The sequence below is a fragment of the Bison bison genome, unplaced genomic scaffold (genome assembly GCF_000754665.1).
Source record: "Bison bison bison isolate TAMUID 2011002044 unplaced genomic scaffold, Bison_UMD1.0 scf7180017864334, whole genome shotgun sequence".
Lineage (NCBI taxonomy): Eukaryota > Metazoa > Chordata > Mammalia > Artiodactyla > Bovidae > Bison > Bison bison.
The window spans coordinates 415,299-426,917 of NW_011494906.1; the positions used below are offsets into that span (position 1 = coordinate 415,299).

Below are 11,619 nucleotides of genomic sequence, written 5' to 3' on the forward strand. Positions count from 1 at the left end.
AAGCATCTTTTAATTTCATGGCTGCAGTCACCATCTGCAGTGATTTTGGAGCCCCCCAAAATGAAGTCTGACACTGTTTCCACTGTTTCCCCATCTATTTCCCATGAAGTGATGGGACCGCATGCCATGATCTTAGTTTTCTGAATGTTGAGCTTTAAGCCAACTTTTTCACTCGCCTCTGTCTAGTAATTCTCAAATTATAGTGAGCAGACATTTCATAAGGCAAGCTTGTTAAAAATGCAGATTTCTAGGCTCATCACTCTTAATCTAACTTGTCAGCTATAGTGTAGGCCCTAAGAATGTTGAGTTTTAAACCAGCTTTTATCTCTCCTCTTTCAAGAGGTTCTTTAGTACCTCTTCACTTTCTGCCATTAGAGTGGTGTCTTCTGAATATCTGAGGTACTTGATATTTCTCCTGGCAATCTTGATTCTAGCTTGAGCTTCATCCAACCCAGCACTTTGGATGATGTCCTCTGCATAGAAGTAAAATAAGCAGGGTGACAATACACAGTCTTGATGTACTTCACAATTTGGAACCAGTCTGGTCTGGTTCTAACTGTTGCTTCTTGACCTGCAAACAGGTTTCGCAGGTGGTAGATAAGGTGGTCTGGTATTCCCATTTCTTTAAGTATTTTCCACAGTATATTATGATCCACACAGTCAAAGGGTTTAGCCTTTGAAGTCAATGAAGCGGAAGTAGATGCTTTTCTGGAATTATATTGCTTTTTCTATGATCCAATGGATGTTGGCAATTTAATCTCTGGTTCCTCTGCCTTTTCTAAATCCAACTTGAACATCTGGAAGTTCTTGGTTCACGTACTGCTGCAGCCTAACTTGGAGAATTTTGAGCATTACTTTGCTACCATGTGAGATGAGTGCAATTGTGCAGTAGTTTGAACATTCTTTAGCATTGCCTTTCTTTGGGATTGGAATGAAAACTGACCTTTTCCAGTCCTGTGGCCACTGCAGAGTTTTCAAAATTTGCTGGCATACTGAATGCAGCACTTTCACGGCATCATCTTTTAGGATTTGAAACAGCTCAACTGGAATTCCATCACCTCCACTAACTTTGTTTATAGTCATGTGTTGTAAGGCCTGCTTGACTTTGGACTCCAGGATGTCTAGCTGGACAGACACTCATTCCAGGATGTGAGCAATCACATCATGGTTATCTGGATCAATAAGATCTTTTTTGTACAGTTCTTCTATGTATTCTTGTCATCTCTTTTTAATATCTTCTTCTTTTTTTAGGTCCATACTCTTTCTGTCCTTTTTTGTGCTCATCTTTGCATGAAATGGTCCCCTGATGTCTCTAATTTTCTTGAAGTGTCTCTAGTTTTTCCCATTCTATTATTTTCCTCTATTTCTTTGCACTGATCATTTAGAAAGGCTTTCTTACCTCTCCTTGCTATTCTTTGGTACTCTGCATTCAGATGGATATATCTTTCCTTTTCTCCTTTGCTTTTGCATCTCTTCTTTTCTCAGCTATTTGTAAGGCCTCCTCATATAACCATTTTGCACTATTGCATTTCTTTTTCTTGGGGATGGTTTTGATCGGTGCCTCCCTACAATGTTACGAACCTCTGTCCATAGATCTTCTGGAACTCTGTCTATCAGATCTAATCCCTGTAATCTATTTGTCACTTCCACTGTATAATTGTAAGCGATTTGATTTAGGTCATACCTAAATGGCCTAGGAGTTTTCCCTACTTTCTTCTATTTAAATCTGAATTTTGCAATAAGGAGTTCATGATCTGAGCCACAGTCAGCTCCTAGTCTTGTTTTTGCTGACGTTATAGAGCTTCTCCATCTTTGCCTACAAAGAATATAATCAATCTGATTTTGGTATTAACCATTGTGATGTCCATGTGTAGAGTCATCTCTTGTGTTGTTGGAAGAGGGTGTTTGCTGTGACCAGTTCATTCTCTTGGCCAAACTCTGTTAGCCTTTGCTCTGCTTCATTATGTACTCCAAGGCCAAACTTGCATGTTATTCCAGGTATATCTTGACTTCCTATTTTTGCATTCTAGTCCCATATGATGAAAAGGACATCTTTTTTGGTGTTAGTTCTAGAAGGTCTTGTAGATCTTCATAGAATTATTCAACATCAACTTCTTCAGCCTTAGTGGTTGAGACATAGACTTGGATTACTGTGATATTAAACGGTTTGCCTTGGAAATGAACAGAGATCATTCTGTCATTTTTGAAATTGCACCCAAGTACTGCATTTTGGACTCTTGTTGACTATGAGGGTTACTCCATTTTTTCTAAGAGATTCTTGCCCTCATTCTGGTCCATTTTGGTTCACTGATTCCTATAATTTTGATGTTCACCCTTGCCATCTCTTGTTTGACCACTTCCAATTTACCTTGATTCATGGACCTAACATTCCAGGTTCCTATGCAATATTGTACTTTATAGCATTGGACTTTACTTTCACCACCAGACACATCCACAGCTAGGCGTTGTTTCCACTTTGGCTCAATCTCTTCATTCTTTCTGGAGCTATTTCTCCACTCTTCTCCAGCAGCATATTGTTCACCTACTGAGTTGTGGAGTTCAACTTTCAATGTCATATCTTTTTGCCTTTTCATACTGTTCATGGGGTTCTCAAGGCAAGAATGCTGAAGTACTTTGCCATTCCCTTCTCAGTGGACCACATTTTGTCAGAACTCTCCACCATGACTTGCCCATCTTATGTGACCCTACATGGCATGACTCATAGTTTCATTGAGTTAGACAAGGCTGTGATCCATGTGATCAGTTTTGGTTAGTTTTCTGACACTGTGGTTTTCATTCTGTCTGCGCTCTGATGGATGAGGATAAGAGGCTTGTGGAAGCTTCCTGATGGGAGGGACTGACTGTGGGGAAATCTGGGTCTTGCATTCAAAACCAATAGAATGCAGCAAAAGCAGTTGTGAGAGTAAAGTTTATAGCAGTACAATTCTACTTCAAGAAACAAGAAAAATCTCAAATAAAGAACCTAAACTTACACCTAAAGCAATTAGAAAAACAAGAATAAAAAGGGGCCAAAGTTAGTAGAAGGAAAGAAATCATAAAAATCAGAGCATAAATAAATGAAGAAAATAATAGTGATGATCAATAAAACTAAAAGCTGCATTAGTATACTGTATTGGTGTTTTTCTTTCTGGTTCACTTCACTCTGTATAATAGGCTCGTTTCATGTTGATGTATGGCAAAACCAATACAATATTGTACAGTAATTAACCTCCAATTAAAATAAATAAATTTATATTTTTTTAAAAAGCTGCTTTTTGAGAAAAATGGATAAACCATTATCCAGACTCATCAAGAAAACAGGAAGAAGACTAAAATCAATAAAACTAGAAATGAAAAAGGAGAAGTTACAAGAGATACCACAAATATACAAAGGATCAAAAGAGACTACTATGAGCAACTATATGCCAATAAAACAGACAATGTGGAAGACATGGAAAAACTCTTAGAAAAGTACAACTTTCCAAGACTGAACCACGAAGAAATAGAAAATATGAACAGACAAATCACAAGCACTGAAATTGAAACTGTGATCAAAAACCTTCCAACAAACCAAAGTCCAGAGCCAGATGGTTTCACTAGTGATTTCTATTATATCATATGTCTAGAGAAAAGCTAATGTCTATCCTTCTCAAACACTTTCAAAAAAATTGCAGAGAGAGGAACACTCCCAAACTCATTCTACAAGGCCATCATCACCCAGATACCAAAACCAGACAAAGACATCACACAAAAAAAGAAAATTACAGGGCAATATCATTGGTGAACATAGATGCAAAAATCCTCAACAGAATACTAGCAAAATGAATCTAACAGCACATTAAAAGGATCATACACTATGATCAAGTGGGGTTTATCCCAGGGATACATGAATGCTTACACAAAAATCAATCAATGTGATACACCATAGTCACAAATTAAAAGATAAAAGCCATAAGACAATTTCCATAGAAGCAGAAAAGTTTTTGACAAAATTCAACACCCGTTTATGATTAACTTCCCAGAAAGTGAGCATAGAAGGAACCTACCTCAATATAATAAAAGCCATATAGGAAAAATACACAGCACACTTTATTTTCAATGGTGAAAAACTGAAAGCCTTTCCTCTAAGACCAGGAACAAAATACGGACGTTCACTCTAGACACTGTTCAACATAGTTTTGGAAGTCCTAGCCACAGCAAGGACATCATGTGAAAAGCCTGGCTAGATGAATCACAAGCTGGAATCAAGATTGCCAGGAGAAATATCAATACCTCAGATATGCAGATGACACCACCCTAATGGCAAAAAGTGAAGAGGAACTAAACAGCCTCTTGATGAAGGTGAAAGAAGAGAGTGAAAAAGCTGGCTTAAAACTCAACATTTAAAAAACGAAGATCATAGCATCTGGTCCCATCACCAGTCCCATTCTAAGGGAATAGAAAAAAAATATTGTAAATAGGTCAGGTAGTTAATTAAATTAAAAAATGTTTTGCTTAGGCCTCACATGATGCCTGCCTTACTTTAAAGCTATTTACCACAGTTCGGTTAAATAGTGTGGAAGTCCTTTTGAAGTCTGATGCGCATGTCTTATGATCAGGATAGTTTTTCCATCCTATCTCGTTACCTATAAGCAGGTAGGAAATACAGTGAATTTACTCTAAAATGTCCAATCTGTATTGACATATCTTGTCAGTGTTTTGACGTTGGTTTTCTAAAACAATCCAATCAATAAATCTTATCTAGGTCTTTAAACAACACTAAAATCATGGCATCTTGTCCCATCACTTCATGACAAATAGAAAGGGAAAAAGTGGAAGCAGTGACAGATTTTATTTTCTTGGGGTCCAAAATCACTGTGGACCTTTGACTGCAACCATGAAATTAAAAGATACTAGCTACTTGAAAGGAAAGCTATGACAAGCCTAGACAGCTTATTAAAAAGCAGAAACATCACTTTGCTGATAGAGGTCCATATAGTCAAAGTTGTAGGTTTTCCAGTAATCACGGGCGCATGTGAGAATTGGACCATAAAGAAGGCTGAGCACCAAAGGAATTGATGCTTTTGAACTGTGGTGCTGGCGAAGACTCTTGAGAGTCCCTTGGACAGCAAGATCAAACCAGTCAATCCTAAAGGAAATCAACCCAAAATATTCACTGAAAGGACTGATGCTGAAGCTGAAGCTCCAATACTTTGGTTACCTGATGTGGAGAAATGATTCATTGGAAAAGACTTGGTACTCGGAAAGATTGAAGGCAAAAGGAGAAGGAGGAGGCAGAGGATAAGATGGTTAGATAGCACCACTGACTCAATAGACATGAATTGGAGGAAACCCCAGAAGACAGTGGAAGGCAAAGGAGCCTAGCATGCTACAGTCTTTGAGGTTGCAAAGAGTCAGAGATGACTTAGCAAACGAATGACAACAAATCTGCTCCTGGAATCTCAAATTGTATAGAATGAACAGATGAGAAATATGAGTTTTATATCCTAACAATAAGAAAGGGCCCAGGGAATAAGGCAGTCAATATATTCCAATTCAATATGTATTTTCACCCCAGTTCCCTTAAGTCAGAGTGAGAGAGAAGACTTTTACCTTGAGAAGAGAAAGAAGGCAAAGAAAGGTACAGACACCACCAGCTGTAGGGTGCGCCACTCTCGAAAGACAAAAGCCAGTCCTCCCAGCATCATCTGTCCAATACTAAGGGCACAGGATAACAGTGTTATTACCATGGCTTTTGACTGGGATCTGGTCCACTCTGTAACTGAAAGAAACAAAATTGAGGTAGTAATGTTAGATGAAGAAATTTCAAGGTTTGGAAAATGGAGGAGATCAAAATTATCAACTTACCGAGCATACCGCTATTTGATAAGATGACCACAGCAGAACAACCTGACCAGAAGCGTAGGGAGCAGTAAATGAGGAAGGTGGGAGCAAAGGCTGCACAGGTCCCAGAGATGGCCAGCTGGAGCAAACAGCACCTGAGAATCAACTTCCGCCCAAACCTAAGAAACAGAAGGCAGTTAGAATATGAAAGCAATGATAATTTGGGGCAAAACATTAAGAAAGCAAAAGCATACACTGAAATGTAAAGAATGCTTTAACAAATGATTCTTTGTACCTGAATGCTTGAAAAATCAAGAGCTAAATCAGCAATGGAAATCTCCTCAAATAACATTCCTTGCTACAAATGTACACTAGCAATACCAAAATTTCATCCTCCAATCACCAATGGACTCTGTCATCTAGCATATAAAGAGAACTACAGTGTTGGAAATTGTAACATACTGTAAGCACATATTGTACTAACTTACATATTTAACAAACTAGATAGACTATCCAGTGTGTAGACCACAAGAGAGCTAAAAGTGTACTTGGGTCTCTAGAATCAGGCAGATTAAGGCTAACTGATACAAAAGACTGGTGGGAAATGCAACAAAGTTGTAAGAGGTTTATGTAAGGACCACTCTTTGTTGAATTTGGATTTATTAGTCTCAAGCAATATTTTTTTTCTAGAACAGAATGTAAAAGCACTACAACACAGATAGAGGATATTATATAAATCTCTCAGAGAAAAGAACTATGTAAGATGGAGAATGAACAGGAAAAGATAAAGAACAAAGAAGGAAAAATAAATTTTCTGTTTCATTGAGGGTCATGAAAACAGAGTCTTAGTGGAGACATCTAGGACTAAATAGGATATGCAAATCTATATATCCAGTAATAAAAACAGATAAACACATTTGGGATAAGGAATTCCTCTGCAATATTTAAATGGAATTCTTAAGTTATTCAAACAGTTCCTCCAAAAACAGAAAATGTACAACATAGGAACAAACACATCAAATAATCATATATGTAATCATTATCATAAAGAAAATAATTTAGAAAACACAAAATGACTTGATAGACAAAAATTGTAGCAATCATATCAAACTAATTTCAACTGATAGAAATTACCAGAATGGATTCTTTGAAAACTTAATTTTTTGCTTTTCCTGCATCATAGGCATATTCTTTACCATCTGAGCCACCAGGGAAGTCCATGCTTCCCACAATAGTACTTAAATTATTATAGATTAAAACTAAATTGACAAAAAATATATACAACACAAATAGTAATAATAATAAGCTGGAATATTTATACTAACATCAAATAAATTTCAAAGCAAAATACATTTCCAGAAATAATAATGCTAAAGATGTCAAATGTATCTCTTTTTTTAATTTAAATTTATTTATTTTAATTAGAGGCTAATTACTTTACAATATTGTATTGGTTTTGCCATACATCAACATGAATCCGCCACGGGTGTACATGTGTTCCCAATCCTGAACCCCCCTCCCACCTTCTTCCCCATATTTTCTTTGATATGGACCATCTTTTAAAGTCTTTTATTAAATATTGCTTCTGTTTTATGTTTTGGTTTTTAGTCCTCAAAGCATATGGGATCTTAATTTCCTGACCAGGGATCAAACTGACAATCCTTGCACTGGAAGGTAAAGTCTTAACCACTGGGCTGCCAGGGAAGTCCTTATGCTACTTTTCCAATAGCGCTTGCTGAGGATCATTCCATACATGGATGTAGTTTTTTATGTGTTCAGGTGGGAGGGTGAATTACATATCCTCTTGAACTACCATCTCACTGTTATTTCTGATTTTTACTCTTTGTTATTCTAGTTATCCTAGTGTGTTTGAACTGGTTTCAATTTAGATTTTTTAAAATATAAATTTATTTATTTTAATTGGAGGCTAATTATTTTACAACATTGTATTGGTTTTGCCATACAATTTAGATTTTTTAAGTTGGAGTATAGTTGACTTACAATGTTGTGCTAGTTTCTGCTGTACAGCAATGTGAGTCAGTTATACATAAACATGTTGTTGTTCAGTTACTAAGTCGAATTCAACTCTTTGTGACCCCAAGGACTGCAGCAAAACAGGCTTTCCTGTCCTTTGTTATCCCCCAGAATTTGCTCAGACTCATGTCCATTGAGTCACTGATGCCATCCAACCATCTCATCCTCTGTTACTCCCTTCTCCTCCTGCCTTCAATCTTTTCCAGTATGAAGGTCTTTTCCAAAGAATCAGCTCTTTGCATCAGGTGGCCAGTGTTGGAGCTTCAGCCTCAGCATCAGTCCTTCCAATGAATATTCAGGGTTGATTTCCTTTAGGGTTGACTGGTTTGATCTCCTTGCTGTCCAAGGTACTCTACTCTTTTCTAGATTCTTTTCCCATATAGGTTATTACAGAGGGCGGAATAGAGTTCCCTCTGCTGTGTGTGTACATGTGTGTTAGTCACTCAGTTGTGTCCAACTCTTTGCAACCCAATGGATTGTAGCCCACCAAGTTCCTCTGTCCATCGGATTCTCCAGGCAAAAATCCTGGAGTGGGTTGCCATTCCCTTCTCCAACTCCCTCTGCTATACAGTAGGTCTTTCAGCTCAGTTCAGTTCAGTTACTCAGTCATGTCCGACTCCCCTGGCCCAGAGCACACCAGGCTTCCCTGTCCATCACCAACTCCCAGAGTTTACTCAAACTCATGTCCATTGAGTCAGTGATGCCATCCAACCATCTCATCCTCTGTCGTCCCCTTCTCCTCCTACCTTCAATCTTTTCCAGCATCAGGGTCTTTTCAAATGAGTCAACTCTTCGCATCACATGGCCAAAGTATTGGAGTTTCAGCTTCAACATCAGTCCTTCCAATGAACCCTCAGGACTGATCTCCTTTAGGATGGACTGGTTGGATCTCTTTGCAGACCAAGGGATCCTCAAGAGTCTTCTCCAACACCACAGTTCCAAAGCATCAATTCTTTGGCGCTCAGCTTTCTTTATAGTCCAACTCTCACATCCATACATGACTACTGGAAAAGCGATAGCCTTGACGAGACAGACTTTTGTTGACAAGGTAATGTCTCTGCTTTTTAATATGCTGTCTAGGTTGGTCACAGCTTACCTTCCAAGGAGTAAGCGTCTTTTAATTTCATGGCTGCAGTCACCATCTGCAGTGATTTTGGAGCCCCAAAAAATAAAGTCAGCCACTGTTTCCCCATCTATTTGCCATGAAGTGGTGGGACCGGATGCCATGATGTCAGTTTTCTGAATGTTGAGCTTTAAGCCAACTTTTTCACTCTCCTTTTTCACTTTCATCAAGAGGCTTTTTAATTCTTCTTCACTTTCTGCCATAACAGTAGTGTCACCTGCATATCTGAGGTTACTGATATTTCTCCCGGAAATCTTGATTCCATCTTGTGCTTCACCCAGCCCAGCATTTCTCACAATGTACTCTGTATATAAGCTAAATAAGCAGGGTGACAATATACAGCCTTGACGAACTCCTTTTCTTATTTGGAGCCAATTTGTTGTTCCATGTCAAGTTCTAACTGTTGCTTCCTGACCTGCATACAGATTTTTTTTTTTAAACTTTACATAATTGTATTAGTTTTGCCAAATATCAAAATGAATCCATCACAGGTATACATGTGCTCCCCATCCTGAACCCTCCTCCCTCCTCCCTCCCCATACCATCCCTTGGGTCGTCCCAGTGCACTAGCCCCATGCATCAAGTATCGTGTATCAAACCTGGACTGGCATCTCATTTCATACATGATATTTTACATGTTTCAATGCCATTCTCCCAAATCTTCCCACCCTCTTCCTCTCCCACAGAGTCCATAAGACTGTTCCATACAGATTTCTCAAGAGGCAGGTCAAGTAGTCTAGTATTCCCATCTCTTTCAGAACTTTCCACAGTTTATTGTGATCCACACAGTCAAAGGCTTTGGCATAGTCAATAAAGAAGAAATAGATGTTTTTCTGAAACTCTCTTGCTTTTTTTATGAGTAGGTCTTTATTAGTTACCTATATTATATGTTGGGGTTTCAATAGTTTTGATTGGTATGGCTTAATAAGTGATGCTGTTGTGCTTCTTTTCATGTGCTTCTTACAAGTTGTATATCTTCTTTGTAAAGAAATGTATCTATTCAAATCCATTGGTAATTTGTCCACTTAATTGAGGTATAATTGACAAAAGCAAATAAAATTGCCTATATGTACCTCATGAGAAGAGTTGACTCATTGGAAAAGACTCTGATGCTGGGAGGGATTGGGGGCAGGAGGAGAAGGGGACAACAGAGGATGAGATGGCTGGATGGCATCACCGACTCAATGGACGTGAGTTTGAGTGAAGTCCAGGAGATGGTGATGGACAGGTGATGGAGAGTGTATTAAAAAGCAGAGACAGCCACCAGGGAAGTCCATGCTTCCCACAATAGTACTTAAATTAGATAAGGACATTACAAGAAAATGAAAGACCAACATCTCTGCTGAATATAGATGCAAAAATTTCTTAACAAGATATTAGAAACCGAATTCAACAGCACACTAAAAGGATTATACACTAGGATCAAGTGGGATTTAGCCCTAGGATGCCTGGAGTTCAACATACACAATTCAATGTATGTGATATACATTAATATAATGAAAAATAAAAATAATATGATCATCTCAAAAGATGTAGGAAAAGCCATTTGACATAATACAATATCTTTTCGTGATAAAAATACTCAATCAATTGGGGATAGAAGCAATGCACATCAACATTATGATGAGTCTTCAGATAATAGCATACTTCGTATGGACAGGTTGAAAGATTTTCCTCTCAGTTTAGGAGGGGAAAGGAGGTGCCAGCTCACACCCCTCCTATCAACATAATCCTGGAAGCCCTAGTCAGACCTATAAGGCAAGAAAAAAGCAAAAAGCATCCACTGGAAAGGAGGAATTATATTGACTTTGCATATGATATGAAATTATATATATAAAATTCTGAAAACTTACAAAAAATTTTTCAACTCACTAAAAGTGGACTAAAGACTTAAACATTACCCCAAAACAGTAAAACTCCTGGAAGAAAGAAAAGGAAAATCTCCTTGGCAATAGTATCTTAGATATAATAGCCATCAGAACCAGCATGAGGATATATCTCACTGTTCTTTTGATTTCTCTTTCTCTGGTTATTAGTGATGTTAAGAGTCTTCTCATAGACTGATTGACTATTTTTATATGTTCTTTGGAGAAATATCGACTGAGGTCCTATGCCATTTTAAATATCAGGATATTTGAGAGCTTTTCTTATTTGTTGTAATAGTTTCTTTGGATATTAATTCTTTATCAGACATATGTCCTTCAAATATTTTCTCTTATTCTGTAGGTTTCCATTTCATTTTGCTGGTCATTTTCTTTGCAATGGAGAAGTTTCTGGTTTGACATAACCCCACTTGTCTATTTTTGCTTTTGATACCAATGTCCAGAGCTTTTTATCTATTTTTAGTTCAAAATCTTTGACTGAGCTATAAGTTTCCTGCTTCTTCACTGAATTTTCTTCTCTCATTTTCTGTCATAACATACTAACAAACACATATCTATAAGCATCACCACACATCAGTATTATCTAACACATGTACACCCGTGGTGGATGCATGTTGATGTATGGCAAAACCAATACAATATTGTAAAGTAAAAAAAAATAATAATAATAAAATAAATTGATCAATCAGCATTGGTTTTGAATCATCATAAAAGGCTCAGTCAGAAGACTGGCCAATATGAGCACTTCAGCTCTGA

At 37.7% G+C, this 11,619-nt stretch overlaps 1 protein-coding gene across 3 annotated transcripts in view; it reads right to left on the reverse strand.

Annotated features, from left to right (window-relative positions):
- The window catches only part of LOC104998659 (solute carrier family 22 member 10-like), a 31,670-nt gene that overhangs the window by 17,335 nt on the left and 2,716 nt on the right, over positions 1–11,619 (reverse strand). For all 3 annotated transcript variants that reach the window (XM_010853957.1, XM_010853959.1, XM_010853958.1), the window contains exons 3-4: positions 5,848–6,002; positions 5,593–5,761 (exon numbers count right to left, since the gene is read on the reverse strand). In XM_010853957.1, coding sequence (XP_010852259.1) covers positions 5,593–5,761; positions 5,848–6,002 — 324 coding nt within the window. The remainder of the gene's footprint in view (positions 1–5,592; positions 5,762–5,847; positions 6,003–11,619) is intronic.